The following is a 19,333-nucleotide window of genomic DNA, read 5'->3' as shown; positions in this document are numbered from 1 at the left end:
CACAAGAGAGTAATTAGTGGCAAACATTTATTTGACATAATATTAACAATGGAGTACGAGACGGATGCATTTCATGATGTTACAACAGATGCTCGAAGGTTCCACCAGGAGATGCGATGCATGAGTGACACCGACGCAGCATGGATTGGTGGACACGGTTGAACACACCTGGAGCTTCTTTGACAGTAGCAGCACCGCAGACGAGTCTTGTCACGAGATCCATTTCTGTCTCCACAGGCGATTCATACACGATAGATTTGAGGACCCCTACAGAAAGAAATCAAGGCTTGATAAATCAGGTGAGCATGGGGGCCAGGCAACGGGTCCACCCCGGCCAATCCATCGACACCCAAAACGCCTGTTCAAATGGTCACGAACACACCTTCCATAATGGGCAGGTGCCCCGTCATTTTGAAACCAAATGTTGCATCTTACATTTGCTGGAACATCATCAAGTAACCCTGGTAGAACTTGTTCAAGAAAGATCCGATATTTAGCGGAGTTCATGCAGGATGGTAACAGGTATGGGCCGACTAAGCAGTCACCGACCATACCTGCCCACACATTTATTGCGAAGCCATGTTGTTCCGCATGGGGGGCACACACGGTTTGGGTTGTCGTGAGCCCACACATGAGCATTGTGCTGATTGAATAAGCCTCATCCGTGACCAAAATATAGGCTGGAAAATTCAAGTCTTGAACACTTTCTTGGAGAAACCACTGTGCAAAGGCCACACGTGCTGGATGATCTTGGGGGAGCAGTAACTGAACCCTTTGGAGATGAAAGGGTTGTAGGGAATCGTCGTGCCACACATGCTGTACACTGCAATGAGACACTCCTAAGGCAGAGGCATGTGTGCTGGTAGTAGGATAATTCTGGACAGCATTCAACGTGCTTTCTTCCATGGCAGGAGTTTGCGTCGAACGTGGTCTGCCCGCACTACTCCTGTTACCTCTAAATGACCCATAGTCGTACAGATTTTGATGCACACGCACAAACAAACGGTGGTCCAGTACATGTCTGTCTGGGAAGCGTTCTCCATAAATTCATTGAGCGGCTCGTCCATTGCCCTCTGCTAATCTGTACACTAGGTGCATGTCTGCCTAGGCGCCTCTGTAGGCAGGTGGGCAGGAGCAACAGTGCGTAGCACATACTTCTTGATTAGACCGGGGTTCGAGCCTGTGACCACCACATACAGAGGACGCGGAGGTCAGGGAATGACCACCGCATATCCCCGGAGTAATATGGCCTTAGTTGCTAATGCTCCTAAAAACGAAATAACAAGAACATGTCTGACAGCTCACAGTTTGTATATCGATGCATGCTCTTTGTGCGGTGACTACTGCTTGAATGAGTAAACCAGAAATTTTCCCTCCAGCGAACTGATGAACAGCGCCGTGTACCGACTTACGGTGAAGTTTCCGGTTATGGGTTCCTATGCAATTCACATTCCTTTAGATGTTACCTACCTCCCCTAAACGTTTGTACCAATATTTTTGAGACACCCTGTATAAGGGATGCAGAATTTGAATATGGGGAGTACAATATGTACAGAGAGGACAGACAGGATAGAAAGCAGTGAGTGGTTATGCTCTTAGTTAAGAAGCACATAACATCTAAATCATTCAGTTGACATGGGTAACCAGTGCAATGCTGAGCAAGTTTAGTGTGACCTAAGCACCAGGAAAGCAAAAATAAGAGTAGGAATGTGTTACAGTTCTAATGACTCTGATGAGTATACAAACAATTGTACAAAGAAATAGAATGGGCCAGTAAATCAGAATGTCTTATAATGGGGGATTTTAACTTCCCAGATATTGACAAGAACTTGTGGGTTGGTCAGACCAGCAAGACTTTTGTGGATTTACTGGATGACTGTTTTTTACAGCAGCATATTGGAGAGGCAACAAGAGGGAGTAATATTCTTAATCTGGCTATCAGCAGTGATTATTCCAGTATTAAGAATTTACAGCTAAAAGAACCACTAGGTGGCAGTGATCATAGGGTATTGATTTGGATTTAGTTAAAGACTGTCAAGGAAAAAGGGAAGGGTTTTTGTTTTTGTAAAGGTGACTATAGTGGTCTCAGACAGTTTTTAAATTCTATGCAGTGGGACCAACTGATGAAATTATGAACAAGAAATTCGAAATGGGAAGCATTCAGGGAAATAATCATAGAAGCAACTTGCCTCTTCAACCAACTAAGAAATACTTCAAGGGTTAGAACTAAATGGATGTCAGATGAAATAATGAGTCTTGTGGAAGAAATTGAAAATGAATGGAATACATATAAATTATCAGAGTATACAGAAGCTGATGGTACATTAAACTAGTCTCTAATCAAGTCAGAAAGGAGTTCAGGCAAGCTAATGCATATTAAGAGATATATTTGGCAAGTGATGCAAATAAAAACAGTGGAGACTTCTTTACTTATGTAAACACTAGAAGGAAAGTGGCTTCACACAGGTTGCTTCACACATGAGGAATTCTTTAGGTAAGCAAATGTCAGAGTTTATTAAACTCTAACATTCGCTAACATTTCAAATCATTTAACTCCCTGTTAGAGTTTATTAAACTCTAACAGGGAGCTAAATGATTTCATAATAACTGAGAGGAAAGTGAAAGAGAACTTCTTGAAGTTAAACATATCCAATTACATTAAGGGAGACAGCAAAGAGGTAAGCAAACCCATAGCCATAATTATGAGAGCATTCTTGGATTCAGGGGAAGTCTCCATGAATTGGAGATGAGTGAATGTATCCCCAGAGAGGATCTAAGGGTGGCAAGAGTAGTAGTAGTAGTAGTAATAATTGTGACATGTGATGCAAGAAAGCAAGCATATGAGCTTATGTAGCATCAGCCAAAAAAAAATTCACACAACCATTCCCGCTAATTGTTTGTCCAGTTCCTCCTTAAATTTATTTAACCTTTCAACATCTACAATTACAGATGGAAGTTTGTTCCAGCAATTAACCACCCACTGGCTAAAGGCAATTTTCCGCACATCTATTCTACAGCTGTCTTTCCTCAATTTGAATTTATGCCCCCTCAGGTTCGTAATCTGAACAAGTGGATAAATCCCATCAGAATTCAGCATGCTCAACCCATTCAAAGCCTTATACACCTCAATCAGATCACCTTGCAGGTGCCTAGTCTCCAGCCGCTGCATTTTTGCAGAACTTAAGCCTCTCTTGGAAAGAGGATCCCTTCGTTACCCTCGCCAATCTTGTTTCCCTTCTCTGTACATGCTCAAGCAAATCTACATCCTTCCTAAAATGAGGCCTCCAGACCTGTACACAGTACTCAAGGCATGGCCTGACCATTGCCTTATACAGAGGGACAATCATCTACTTTTTCCTGCTAGCAAAATTCCTTTATATCATTGACAAAACCCCATGACCTGCTCTTGCAGCCTGTCTGCATTGTACAGAAAACTTCATATCTTACTGCACAATTACTCCCAGGTCTTTTTCATTTTCTACCACACTAAGTGCAGTGCCACACAGTTGGTACGTTCTTCTGGGTTACTTCTACCCATATGCAGTACTTTGCATTTGTCAAAGTACTGCCCAAATTATCTAGATCCTGTTTTGTAGCAAAACACTGCAATTACTGTCATTAACAACCCTGCCAACCTTTGTATCATCTGCAAACTTCAACATTAAGCCTGATATACCTTCATCAATATCATTGATAAATATACAAACAACAGTGGACCCAATACTGAACACTGTGGGACTCCACTAATAACATTAGTCCACGAAGAGCAGCACCAATCGATTACCACCCTCTGGTCTTCTTCCACTCAACCATCCTTTTATCCATTGTAGCAACTTACCCTTAATACCAGTCTGCTCCAATTTGTACAGTAGTCTTCCATGCACAACACTGTCAAAAGCTTTCCTGAAATACAAGTATATGATATCAAAATTATTTTTTGCATCCACTTCCTTTGTAACCACATCATAATATCCAATCAAATTTGTCAGACAACACTTCCCCTTAACAAAACCATGCTGTGTCTGAATTATTGCTGCAGTCTTGTCCAAATGATTCTGCAATACATCTTTAACCAGTGACTCCATTATTTTACCCGGAACAGAAGTTAAACTTACTGGTCTGTAATTACTCGTGTCACCCTTCGATCCCCTTTTTAAATTGGGGATACATTTCCACATCTCCAGTCTGTGAGGACCTCCCCTTAGTCCAAGGATGCTCTCATAATTATGACTAAAAGTTTGTTTAGTTTGTTTGCTGCCTCCTTTAATGTAACTGGATAGATCTCATCCACCCCAGGTGCCTTTGTTATGTTTATCTTCAACAATTTCTCCTCCACTGTGCTCTCAGTTATTACAAAATCATTAAGCATCCTGCTACAATATACTCATTCAGTTTGTTTGCTATCTGAGCAGGATCATCAACAGTCAAACCATCGCTATCAAGTGGACCAATCTGATTCATCCCCTTTCTTTTAGAGTTTATATAAGTAAAGAAATCCTTGCTGTTTTTCTTAGCATCCTTTGCCAAAGATTTCTCATAATCTGCCTTCGCCTGCCCAACCTCCTTACAGACTAGCTTATATCTGCCATTGGCTTCTGTGTCGCCTGATAATTAATATACATCCCATGTATTTTTCTTCTCTGCCACAAGTCTCATTAGTTCATTCAACAACTATTTAGGTCTAAACCTGGAACAATATTTCTTAATAAGTATGACACGTTTAGTAGCTTCCATGATTAATTCCTTGAATGCTTCCTACTTAGTATTTGCTGTTGGTCCCACTGTACAAAATTTAAAAACTGTCTGAGACCATGGTAGTCTCCATTATGGAAGCAAAAACCCTTTCCTTTAACCCTGATTTATATCTTTAAGTAAATCCCACATGAATACACTGTGATCACTGCCACTTACTGGTTCCTTTATCTGCAAATTCTTAATACACGAATGTTCACTGCTGATAACCAGATCAAGAGTATTATCCTCTCTGGTTGCCTCTTGAACATGCTGCTACTGCAGAAAACAATCATCCAATAAATCCACAAAAAGTCTTACTAGTGTGCGAATGACCAACCCACAAGTTTCAGTCAATATCTGGGAAGTTAAAATCCCCCATTATAAGACATTCTGATTTATCAGCACTATATTTCTCTGTAGAATTGTTCGTTGTACTCATTCGAGTCATTAGGCCTATAACACACTCCTACTCTTATTTTTTCTTTTGCAGTGCTTGTCACACCAAACTGACTCAGCAGTGCACTGTCCATCTATATCGACATATATCCTTCGCTTCAGTCCACTGCTTATTCTAGTAGAAGTATTGCAAGAATCACTTTCACCTCTGCCTGCGGCTACTTTTAACCTTTTAGTCTGTGAATCACCCCAAGCTAGCAGTTTTCCGACCCATCTAACACTGCCTCAATAGCATCAGCAAATATTCTTGCACCCTTTCTATTTAAGTGTATCCCATCCCTGTAGAAGGAGTCTCTCCTGTTAACAAGCACAGACCACGCTGAAAAAAAATTCTACCCCGTGAGCCTTGCATATTCTGTCCAGGGCCGAACTGATTGACAAGGCTCTCATCGTGTACTCCCTCCTATTGTGTCTGGGCAGATTTGCAGTCACTTTCAAATTTAACCCTAACTCACGACTTTTTTGCAAAATTGACCTGTATTTCTTAAGTAAATCTGCAGATCTCCTACTCTTAATGTCATTGGTGCCAACATGTACAACAATATCACTCTTTGTGCCCTTAAAATATGATATATGCTTCACAACATCATCAACTTTTGCCCCTGGCAAACATACCCTGGTCGTATTCCATCTATCTTTTTTACACAACATATTAGCAGCTGACAGCTTGACGGGCCCCTCATTAATTTCTTCGAGGGTATCTACCCTACATCTCAAACTCTCATAGACGTTCATTAGGACGCTGAGTTGACATCTAATTTCTAGACATTCTCTGCACCTGGCACACACACAAAGACCTCCTTGGCTAGACCATGTTCTGTTTCAGAGTTTGGCAAACATTTCACACGTTGCACATTTTTTTAGGCTGTGATGCGTTGGAGATTCGCCCCCCCCCCCCTCAGTTCTCCCCCGAGTCACAGCACTCCTGCCACATTGTGCCCATTGCTTTGCTGCTCTAGTCTGGGGCATGATATTTTAAATTAATAAGATCAATAAATTTAATTAATTAATGTCAATACTACACTATTTAATAGAATTCTAAATGCAGTGATGCATATTATGCTATATAATTTTACGTTAGAGCTACCTAGTTACCATAATTAAAAATTTGAATTCCCTACCACTCTCTATAAAAACAATGGCTGCAAGATTCGAACAAAAAATGGTTTTACGTATATTAAGTAGTAATCTACAAAAACTCTTATCTAAATTAAAAATAACCAGAATAACTAGAAATATAAGGCTACTTATAAAAGTACAATATAAAAGATTTATTAGGTAAATAAAACGGCAAACACTTCGCCTTTTCGGAGTCTGTAATTCACAGCTGTAATTTTTAAAGAGAGTCAGCACCCTTTCTTTAAAATAATGGAGTTGCTGGATAAAGAAGTAATGCAGCACCACCTAGACAGGAGTGCAGTAATACTTTATTCACAGCATATTTTTTCAGTCCAATTTGATTGGATACTATGATGCCGTGACAAGGCAACTGGATGAAAAAGTAATTTGGATATCATATACTTGGATTTGAGGAAAGCTTTTGATACTGCTGCATATAAAAGATTGCTGTACAAATTGGAGCAATGTGGCATAAAGGGTAAGTTACTGCTAAAGGGATGGTTGAGTGGAAGAAGACAGAGTGGTTGTCAATGGACACTGCTCTTAGCATTAGCATTAGCATTAGTAGAGGCATACGATGCAAGAAAGCAAGCTTATTCAGCATCAGCCCAAAAAAAAAAAAAAAAAAAAAAACCCTCTCCCATTTCACCCCTCCGTTCGTTCGAAATACCTGTCCAGTTGAGCTTTAAATTTGTTTAGGCTATCAACTTCAACAACAAGTGATGGAAGTCGGTTCCACCAACCAACCACCCGCTGGCCAAAGGCAAATTTCCGCACATCTATCCGACATCCGTCCTTCCTCAATTTGAATTTATGCCCTCTGAGGTGATTATTCTGAGAAAGATGAAGAATCCCATTGGCATTGAGCATGCTCAAACCATTCAAGGCCTTATACACCTCTATCAGATCACCTCGCCGGTGCCTAGTCTCCAGACTCTGTAATTTGCAAAACTTAAGCCTTTCTTCGTAAGAGCAACCCTTTGTTCCATTTACTAATCTTGTTGCCCTTCTCTGTACCCGTTCCAGCAGCTCTACATCCTTCTTGAAATGAGGCCTCCAGACCTGTATACAGTACTCAAGATGTGGCCTAACCATTGCCTTATACAAGGGAATAATCACCTCCTTATCCCTGCTAGAAAAATTCCTGTATATCATTGACAAGACACCATGAGCTACTCTTGCAGCTCGTCTGCACTGCTCAGAGAACTTCATATCTCCCTGCACAATTACCCCCAGGTCCTTTTCATTCTCCACCACTGTCAGTGTGGTACCGCAGAGTTGATACGTTGCTCTGGGGTTACTGTTTCCCATATGCAGTACTTTACATTTGTCAATGTTAAACTTCATTTGCCACCTCTCAGCCCATCTGTTCAACCTTTCCAGATCCTGTTGCAGCAGCATAGCGTCAGTAGTGTCCTTGACGACCCTGCCAACCTTTGTATCATCTGCAAACTTGGACATTAAACTTGATATCCCATCATCAATATCATTCATAAACACCGAAAACAACAACGGACCCAACACTGAACCTTGAGGAACTCCACTAATAACATTAGTCCACGTTGAGCAGTGTCCATTGATTACCACTCTCTGTCTTCTGCCACTCAACCATCCCCTTATCCATAGCAGCAATTTGCCTCCAATGCCACACTGCTCCAATTTGTGCAGCAGTCTTCCATGTGCAACAGTATCAAAAGCCTTTCTAAGATCCAAATATATAATATCAAAGTTATTCCCTGCATCCAGTTCTTTTGTGACTACATCATAGTATCCAATCAAATTGGTCAGGCAAGACCTGCCCTTAACAAAACCATGCTGCGTCTGAGCTATAACTGAATTCTTGTCTAGATGATCCTGCAGTGCTTCTTTAACCAGTGCCTCCATTAATTTACCTGGAACAGAAGTTAAACTAACAGGTCTATAATTACTTGTGTCAGCCTTTGATCCTCCTTTGTGAATTGGGGTTACATTTGCACATCTCCAGTCTATGGGTACCTCCCCTGAGTCCAAAGAAGCTCTCATAATTATGGCTAGGGGTTTGCATACTTCCTTTGCTGCCTCCTTTAATATAACTGGATAGATCCCATCCACCCCAGGTGCCTTTTTTATGTTTATCCTCAACAATCTCTCCTCCACTTTCCTCTCAGTTATTACAAAATCATCCAGCTCACTGCCAATGTTTACTTTACCTACATCATTCTCCTTCCTGAATAACTCCTCATGCGTGAATGTAGATGCAAAATACTCGTTTAGATTGTTAGCCACCTGAGCAGGATCCTCAACTGTTGAACCATCAATATCCAGTGGACCAATCTGATTCATCCCTTTCCTTCTCGAGTTCAAGTATGTAAAGAACTCTTTTCTGTTTTTCTTTGCATCCTTTGCCAAGGATTTTTCGTAGTCTGCCTTTGCCTGCCTAATCTCCTTTGTGACTTGGTTACAGACCAACTTATATCTATCATAGGCTTCCATGTCACCCATTAATTTATATGTATCCCATGCATTTTTCTTCTCTGCCACATGTCTCATTAGTTCATCTGACAACCATTTAGGCCTAAACCTTGAACAATATTTCTTAGTTGGTATGTAAAGCCTGGTAGCCTCCAAGATTAGTTCCTTGAATGCTTCCCATTTTGAGTTTGCTGTTGGTAACATCATCAGTTGGTCCCACTGTATAGAATTTAAATACTGTCTCAGACCATCATAGTCGCCTTTACGAAAACAAAAACCCTTCCCTTTACCTCTGATGGTAGTTACCTCCTTGAGTAAATCCCACTTCAACACACTGTGATCACTGCCACCTAGTGGTTCATTTATCTGCAGGTTCTTAATGCATGAAGAGTCACTACTGATAATCAGATCAAGAGTATTGCTCCCTCTTGTTGCCTCACGAACATGCTGGTGTAGAAAACAATCATCCAATAAATCCACAAAAGCCTTGCTAGTGTGCGAGTGACCAACCCACAAATTCCAGTCAATATCTGGGAAATTAAAATCCCCCATTATAAGACTCTCTGATTTACTGGCCCACTCTATTTCCCTGTACAATATCTTATTATACTCATCAGAGTCATTAGGCCTATAGCACACTCCTACTCTCAATTTTGATTTCCCTATGCTTATGTCACACCAAACTGATTCGGCACTGCCCTGTCCATCGATGTCGACTGGCTTCACTTCCTTGGACTTTATGTGTTTCTTAATTAATAGCATAACCCCTCCTCCCCTCCTGTCCTGTCTATCCTTTCTATACACATTGTATTCCCCAAATTCCAGTTCCGCATTACTTATATCTGTGTGACACTACGTCTCTGATATCCCAACAATATCTGCCTTTGATGTTTTGAGCAATACCTCAAATTCATCAAATTTATTTACCAAACTCCTAGCATTGGTGTACACGCAGGTATACATGCACCTGTTTCTATTCTTAGCTACCCTAACACAACCCATGTGTTTACTTATAACGCAATGACTACCAGCAGTCTCTGAAATATCCTGCATCTTGTTTTTCAGACTTCTGCTCATTTCAATAGAAGCAGTGCAAGAATCACTTCCACCTCTGCCAGTGGCTACTGTTAATCTATTAGTCCTTGTATCCCCCCCAACTAGCAGTTTTCCGACCCACCTAACACTGCCTCGACAGCATCAGCAAAAATTCTTGCACCCTTTCTATTTAAGTGTATCCCATCCCTGTAGAAGCAATCTCTCCTGTTAACAAGTACAGTCCAGGCTGAAAAAAATTTTACCCCTTGAGCCTTGCACAATCCCTCCAGGGCCGAATTGATCGACAAGGCTCTCATCATATACTCCCTCCTATCGTGTCTGGGCAGAATTGCAGACACTTTCAAGTTCAACCCTAATTCACGGCTTTTTTTCAGCAGTGACCTGTACTTGTACAGCTGTAATTTTTAAAGAGAGTCAGCACCCTTTCTTTAAAATAATGGAGTTGCTGGATAAAGAAGTAATGCAGCACCACCTAGACAGGAGTGCAGTAATACTTTATTCACAGCATATTTTTTCAGTCCAATTTGATTGGATACTATGATGCCGTGACAAGGCAACTGGATGAAAAAGTAATTTGGATATCATATACTTGGATTTGAGGAAAGCTTTTGATACTGCTGCATATAAAAGATTGCTGTACAAATTGGAGCAATGTGGCATAAAGGGTAAGTTACTGCTAAAGGGATGGTTGAGTGGAAGAAGACAGAGTGGTTGTCAATGGACACTGCTCTTCATGGACTAATGTTATTAGTGGAGTCTCCCAGGGTTTGGTGCTGGTCCCATTGTTGTTTTCTGCATTTATTAATGATACTGATAAACATATATCATGTTTGACACCGAAGTCTGCAGATGATACAAAGGTTGGGAGGGTGGTTAATGACAGTATGCTACTGAACAGATCTAGAAAAATTAGGCAGATGGGCTGAGAAATGACAATTGAAGTTTAATATTGACAAATGCGAAGTACTCTGTATATATATGGGTAGCACAAATCTCAGAGTAATGTTCCACACTCAGGATAGTGGAAAATGAAAGAGACCTGATATACAGGAATTTTGCTAGCAGAGATAAGGAGGTGATTATCCTATTGTATAAGGCAATGGTTAAGGCCACATCTCAAATACTGCATACAGGTCTGGAAGTCTCATTTTAGAAAGGATGCAGAGATGCTCCAACATGTACAGAGAAGGGCAACGAGATTGGTGAGGAAACAAAGGGATGCTTTTACCAAGAGAGTCTAAAGCTCTATAAACTGTAGTGTCTGGAGACTAGGCACCTCTAAGGTCATCTGACTGAGGTGTTTAAGGATTTGAATGAATTGAGCAAGCTCAATGGGATTCTTCCAGATTACACTTGAGGGGGCATAAATTCAAAGTGAGAAAGCATGATCAGAGTAGATGTGTGGAAGTGGATTAGGTTGAATAAATTCACGGAAAAAGTAGAGAAACAGGTAATGGATAGGTAAAATGGGAAGTTTTTTTTGCCAATGCTATAAACTTGCTTTCTTACATTAAGGTTTCGAAAGTTATGTATTTATCTATACATCTTTAATGCAATTTCAAGTATATTTCAAATAATATGCCTGTTTATATACAAATTACCTTACAAGTAATGTAGTGAGTCTTGCGATCTCTTATTGTATTCCCAAGTAATTACATACATAATTTATAACAGATGGCAACCTAAAAACAGCTTTGAAATTCAGAGGAGAAGGAGACTACACCCAATGGCCATTTTTGTCTGATTTGGGTTAGCAAAACTGAAAATCTCTGGAATTCATATTCAAATTTGATTAAACTGAATCAAATGATACATAAATATATGTAAAGAATCCATAAAAAAAAAAAAAAAGTAATGAGTAGTTTACGTTTTTTGTTAAATTTTAATTTGATTTTTGATAATTTCACTCAAATGCTGGAAAGCAAGTAAAAATAATAAATTAATATTTAAAAGCATTTATGTACAAAGGTTTTATTTTTGCAAATCTTCAATTTCCCACTGCAGCTGGTTTCCACGAATCTTCACTATGCAAATTTGAAAACTCTATCTTCACCTTTCTCCGCATCACTGAAGCCCACATCTTGTGAAAGTTTAACAATGTCTGTTATTACAGTTGTCTGGTCATTTCATTAACCAGTTGTAATTTGGAACTAAACACAGCTTTTGGCTATATTTTCTGGCACATTAAATTCGATGTTGAATGTCTGATCACTCCAAGATTCTCCAATATTCTTAATGGAATACACAATGTCATAATGAAATAAAATTTAATTAAAACTAAAAATGTATATAAAAAATTGTGCGTACCCTGTACGCACAAAAGATCTTTTATGTGTGAACATCTTTGATGACACCTACTAAATTTCGAATAGCTAGAACCAAAATCACAAACAATGTAATTTATGTTCACACCTGCTACTTACTCTACTGAATCAAAGTTTGAAAGAGGTTAGGCCAACAGTCTAATTACCCATTGGATTGTAGCAATTTGTTGAATAGTATGATCGCAATAATACAAGTATTTGTATTGTTATAATCATATTATCATGTTGGATCACGTTACTTTGTCATGCCTTGTTGCAAATTACACATGCAGCGCTACGAGATCTGCAAGAAACGACAGTATCCACGCATAATATGCTATCGAAACTATGACTTGGGTCAGGATCTCAACAAGTACAAGTGGGAGATGGTAATGCTGCACATTCCATTTCGCAATGAGGAAACAGAGATACTGTCAGAGATGAAATATGTCAAGATCTACGACAACAATGAAGAGTTCACACTAGATTGTAAATTGTATGAATCGGACATTCACAAAACGACTGAAATATGTAAGACAATGTCAAGACAACTACAACATTGACCCTGATGATGCATGCGATAATGACCTGCATAACCTTGTAACGTGACTGTGAGAAGCAGACCTCTTTCGAAAAGTTTACAATCATCCAAATAATTATTTTTTAACTATTAATTAAGATTTTTCACAGAACACTTGTTCACATCTCATGGAACACAGTTTGGGAAATGCTGGACTAAAGGATAGATTCATATGTATATTCTATTCTAGTTTTTACTAAAAACCATACAAATTGTGTGGTTAATAGGTCAGTCTTCAACAATTTTATTTTAAAACCAACAATTGCTTGGTGAAAAGTCAAATTTTATTATGCTACTGGAAATAAGCAGTGCTAGTCATTGAGGGCTGTCTCGACTTGAAACTATCAAGCATTTTCACAGGGCTTAGAGGGGAACAGGTATCCTGTGTGTTATCAGACACTCAGCCTAAAACATTGATGGATCCAATATCTCTCTATTACAGAAGATTTAGGAGAAGTCCGGTTGGCCTGCCTCCCTAAAATCCACTCATGCACGCCTTCTCGATGGTAAGCCCTGTTACGTCACTTAGGTGGCAACGAACGTGTAGAGTGGTTCTCTTCAAGACGCCTGGTCAGCGTGAAGAGGAAAAGACCAAACCCTCCAGCAATGAGAGCACAACAATACAAATGGCCCTCAGTCCCCAGCAGCTTTCACTCTCCCTCTTACGGCAGCGAGAGTATCAGAGTGCAAGCAGAGGGTGCTAAGAATCTCTGGGTACGACCAGGCTGCCATGCACGGAAATTGAACTTGGCCTGTTATAACGTACGATCACTCATCGGTGAAGACAGGATATTAGAGCTGGAAAAGGAATTAGAAAATGTGAATTGGAATATCATCGGTTTGGCTGAAACAAGAAGAAGAAATGAATCACTTATAAGTTTATCAAGTGGAAATCTGCTGTACACCAATGGAAACAGTGAAAGGAGTGAAGGTGGAGTTGGGTTTCTGGTCCATAAAGATTTTAAAAACAACATTTTGGAATTCAAAAGTACATCACCAAGGGTGTCAAGACTAATACTCAAGATTTCTAAGAGGTACAAGCTAAAGATTATAATGATTTATGCACCAACATCGAGCCATGATGATGAAGAGGTTGAAGAAATGTACAATGAAATTGAAAGTCTTCTAGATGAGCAGAAAACCCACTACACTATTATTATGGGGGACTTCAATGCTAAGGTTGGAAAAAGGCAAAACAGCGCAGAAAGAGGAACTATAGGAAATTTTGGAATTGGTGAAAGAAATAAAAAGAGGTGAAAGACTTGTGGAATTTGCAGAATCTCAAGGAATGTCAGTAATGAACACTTTTTTCAAGAAAAGGGTGAACAGAAAGTGGACATGGAAGAGTCCAAATGGATTAACAACTAATGAAATCGACTTCATCCTCACTAACAGAAGATATATTGTGAATGATGTTACCGTCCTGAATAAGGTAAATGTTGGAAGTGATCACAGAATGGTAAGATGTACACTTGATATAGATGTAGGAAAGGAAAGGAAAAAACTGACTCGAGTAAATAATACAAAGGTCTTTGAGATAACAGAGGAGGAGAAAAAGCAGTATGTACTGGAACTTAAGAACAAGTTTGAGCTTCTGCAGACTGCTCAGGACCAAGATATCGACGAGGAATATTACAACTTTCTGAAAGTGATAAAGCCCAAGAAACCTATAGGGAAACAGAAATCCAAAGAAGAAAAAATTAGTCAAGAAACACTTGTCATGATGAACCAAAGACGACAAATGAAGAGAAAGAAAAACACTGACAGGGAGAAAATTGAGTATACTGAGTTATGCAAAGCCATTAGAAAGAGACTCAGAGAGGACATAAGAAGATTTAACACAAGAAAAGTAGAACAAGCATTAATGGAAAACAAAGGATTGAAATCAGCAGCCATGAGCAGTAATACAGAAAGACAAATGATACTGAAACTGAAGAATAGCGATGGTGTAGTTATAAACAGCAGAGAAGGCATAATTCAAATAGCAGAAGACTACTATAGAGAATTATACAAGGAGCGAGGGAATGATACCAGCAGTGGGGAAGATGGATTGCAAAGTAGCAACACATACAACATACCCGATATTCTTCCTGATGAGGTAGAACATGCATTGAAGAAAATGAAGAATCGGAAAGCCCCGGGGGAAGATGAAGTTACTGTAGAGTTGTTAAAATTGGGAGGAAGAGATATAACACAAAAACTGGCAAGGCTCTTCACAAAGTGCATTAGAAAAGGTGTGATGCCTAAGCAGTGGAATAATGCAATCATAGTTTTGCTGCATAAGAAAGGAGATAAATCAGAAATTGGAAATTATAGACCAATTAGCTTGTTATCCCATATCTACAAGTTGTTCACAAGGGTCATTACTAACAGATTAGAAAGAATACTTGATGAGAATCAACCAAAAGAGCAAGCTGGCTTTAGTACAGAATTCTCAACTATGGATCACCTTCACGTAATATCACAGCTAATGGAGAAAGCAAATGAATATAAAACACCATTATGCCTGGCATTTGTGGATTATGAAAAGGCATTTGACTCCATACAGCATAAGGCAATGTTCGGGCACTGGAAAGACAAGGCATAGATACTCCATATATTATGATTTTGAAGAAAATATATGAGAGTGCTACATCCTTTATTAGACTAGACAAAGACAGTAGGAAATTTAAAATCGAGAAAGGAGTTCGACAAGGAGACACAATATCTCCGAAGCTGTTTACTGCTGCCCTTGAGGAAGCTTTCAGAAGATTAGACTGGTCGCAGAAAGGAGTCAATGTGAACGGAGAGTACCTAAACCATTTACGATTTGCAGATGACATTGTGGTTATAAGCCACGATCCCAAAGAATTAGAGGAAAATCTTAATCAGTTATGCACAGTTAGAAAGGATTTTGGACTAAAGATGAATATGGCTAAAACAAAAGTAATGATGAACAAGTATGCCACGGAAAGGGAAATAATGATTGAAGGAGCAGTAATTGAAAAGATGGAGTCATATACTTATCTGGGACAAGTTATTAGCTGTAATAATGATAAATGGCTGGAAGTCAAGAGAAGAATAAATTTTGGATGGATAGCATTCAGGAAATATAGTCACATACTGAAGAGCAATATCCCAGTTTGTCTGAAACGTAAAATAATGAATCAATGTATACACCCCACCATGACTTATGGAAGTGAAACTTGGGCACTCACCAAAAGAATGGAAGAGAAGCTAAGAACTACACAGCGAAGAATGGAACGAATTATATTGGGAATCAGACTGTTAGATAAGAAGAGAAACACATGGATTAGGCAGCAAACTGAAGTAAAGGACATTCTTATCAAAACTAAAGAACTAAAATGGTCTTGGGCAGGACACATAGCTAGAAGACATGATGACAGATCGACTAAGAAAATAACAGAATGGTACCCAAGAGGAGCTAGAAGAAAACCTGGAAGATAAAGGCGGAGATGGATAGATGAAATTCATGAATTTTTGGGTAGTAAATGGATGGCCAGTGCTCAAAACAGAAGGAACTGGAAAGTTGCTGGAGAGGCCTTCATCCTGCAGTGGATTGAAAATGGCTGATGATGATGATGATGATTTTCACATAATTGCTATTTATTCTGTAGTCATAAAATTTATTAAAATTGTCTAGAAAATTTTGATTTCTATAAAATCAAAATCACATAACAATCATTAATTATTTTTGTATGGTACCCAGCTACACAACAGCACAAAGTAAGTGTGCAAAGTGGACTTACTTTATGTGCTGATTCATTCCACATACTGAGGAAAAATTTAGAGGGAACTATGATGATGATGAGGTGTGTTAAATTATTTCATAATCTGTGACTTGTATTCTACTGTAGAAAGATAACATGAAATATAATATTAAAAAGATAATAAAAGCTTGAAATCAGTATGAAAATTATATACTTGGGCCTGGTATTTTAAATCTTTTCTTATCTTTCCTGTTGTGAAGTTCCAAACTTCAATAAAACCATCCACTGATCCTGTGATCAAATACTGACCATCTGGTGAGAAACGAGAACATTCAACATGAGCTTTTTGACCAAATTTTATTTGCTTAGATAACTGGGTAGGATATTTCTCCTCTTCTTGTTCTCTTATTGCAGCCTTACCTCTGAACAAATCAATAGTGGTGCCTGAAATATTAAAGAAAACAAAACTATATTATTACTATTTACATTTATTATTAGACTAGATTACCTATCTATCCTAACAATAATGGCGGATTGTATGGATACAGCACAGAAACCACTATTATTACGCTAACAATATTTAACTTGTACTGGCAAAAAAAAAAAAAAAAAAAAAATTGTACCTTTGGATCATAGGTTGCAGTTTCTAAAGGAAATTGATCACCTGATTCCAAAAACAGCAGAACAATTTCTGATATACTGAAATTTTAATGATATTTAATGAGTGACCAATTTCAAATGTCGCACAATAATACACATGCTACCTTAAACATGACTCTTATGCATTTTAAAATACTTTAATCAAACATAATACATTACATATATTCTATTTCCTTAGAAATGGAATATATGTATTTGACACTCAGAGTTTCTTTTACAGTCTATTTTGCTTTCCCTCTTAAGAAACAAGCAGTGATCTCCAAGCATGGCAGTATTCTCCAAGCATAGCAGATCTCCAAGCATGGCATGGATATGTCCTGATAAAAATGTGCACATTGCTGATCCCTTGAATATCCCATATTTTAAGGAAAAAAAAAAACATGAGATGGGAATGAAGAAAATAAAATTTTAAAGCCATTCAGCAACCCATATTTTTATATCACTACAAGTAAAGTTGACAAAGATTAATAATCATCTTTCTTCTTTCCAAGAAATTTATACACAACTGCCTTAACTGATTGTCAAGCTGCTCATTCAGTATCCCATAGCTTTATTTTAAACACATCATCTTTGAGGAATTTCTTTATCTGATGCCTAATGAAAATTCCTTCTTCCTTTCTACAGCACCTTAACAAAATTCTTCATTAATCCAAGCTATATATGCAAAAAGTGGAAGAACTTTTTTTCCATTCAACCAGTGGAACATATTTTATATTGCTTCTCCCTGTTAAAATTTCCTCCCTCTTATTTCAACGTACAATATGTTTTTATGTTGCATAAAACCACTCTGTAAACTAGTAAGTAATCCACCTTCCTTAAGGTCACCACAGACATTCCAAGCAAAGTCATGGTACTTTATACTATACTGCACTCATAACCTTGGACATACTTTAATATTGTTTTTTTTGAAGCCAGAGAATGAGGTAGAGGAATTAATGGAAATGTATTTCCATTGTGCAGCAAAATTGCTTTTAAACTTCATTTTGAGGCACCAATAAATATACACCATTCATTAGGACTGTGTTCAATGCCCAGTTCGTTCAGAAGACCAGTAATATCTTAAAAGAAACACAAATAATTCTCCAAAATTAAATATTATGAAAAAAACCTGATGTTTCCAACATACTGTAAATTCAGTTCCTGTTTCAAGTAACTTCCAGTGTTCTTCTTGCTCTTTGGATATGTTTAAATCATGAACTAAGTCATTCAATTTTTTTTGGTTAATTAAGTGCAGAGCAATATAATTTTCTCCTTAGTAGTCCAAATCTGTTTAAGTGGACAGTCCATCAAAGCTTGCAACAGAAAAATCTCCTCACCACATCCATAACAGCTTTCTTTATCCCTGATTTTGGGGAACCTTGTATTGGCAGGTCTTCATTATGCATAACAGATGATATATTAGAATACTTGACTTTTTTTGGACATTCCTGATATTTCTGTCATACAGAAACAGCAATTGTCAAGACAGACAGACGGACGGACGTGTGTGTGTTTTACCTGTATCAAGGGTGGCTCCTAGGCCTTAGCCCATCTCCACCTTGCACGTCTGTGGTGGTGCAGAAACCCAGCAAGCTTTTTATCGCTTGTGTATGTCCACCTTGCCACCAGGGAGCAGCCAACACCCAGGCAACCGCTGCCTGTCCCCAGGCACAAGCAGCCAAGCCTGGGTCTACTATTACCTTTAGTGCCATGGGCACAAATCCCACACCCACCGGAGATAGTGCAATACTGGTGGGTGCCAGCAATCCCGTCCCCAGGTTGCCCAAACCTGGAAACCAGCAAAAAAAAAAAAAAAAAAAAAAAACGAAGTAAATATTTACATATGTACAAAAGATAATAGAATTTTGACTCTAAATCCTAGTAATACAATTCAATTTACATATCTGACAAGTCATCCTATTTATATTTAATGGGATACCAACATTTATATTAACTGCTCAGCTGTCAGATTTATACTCGACTTTGGATTTGAGTTCTTAGTAGAAGTCTTTTCTTAAAGACCGATTCTGCAAAGGTCTGGAAAGCCTCAAAGTTTGTTTTGTTCTCAACTAGTATTTTCACGTTGTCCTCAGCTAGACCTGGAACCTGATTAAGTAGCAATACTCGATGGTCTGTATATTGTGGACAAAACAGTAAAACATGGATCCAGTCCTCCATTTGACCACAGGTGCAAAAAGGATCCGGCTCCAAACCTCTGTCGAAAAGTTTGGCCCTCAGAGATCCATGGCCTGTTAATAAATACGTCGTAAACATGCTTGGTGCAA

The 19,333-nt window shown here is 38.7% G+C and overlaps 1 protein-coding gene across 1 annotated transcript in view; it reads right to left on the bottom strand.

Annotated features, from left to right (window-relative positions):
- Positions 1-19,333, bottom strand: part of Smu1 (Smu1 spliceosomal factor) — a 255,576-nt gene that overhangs the window by 142,241 nt on the left and 94,002 nt on the right. The window contains exon 6 of the mRNA XM_090368767.1: positions 16,624-16,853. Coding sequence (XP_090224893.1) covers positions 16,624-16,853 — 230 coding nt within the window. The remainder of the gene's footprint in view (positions 1-16,623; positions 16,854-19,333) is intronic.

Source organism: Mastigoproctus giganteus, chromosome 2 (assembly GCF_048544385.1).
Source record: "Mastigoproctus giganteus isolate SK-2022 chromosome 2, ASM4854438v1, whole genome shotgun sequence".
NCBI classification, from domain to species: domain Eukaryota; kingdom Metazoa; phylum Arthropoda; class Arachnida; order Uropygi; family Thelyphonidae; genus Mastigoproctus; species Mastigoproctus giganteus.
This window is presented reverse-complemented; position numbering and strand designations above follow the sequence as displayed.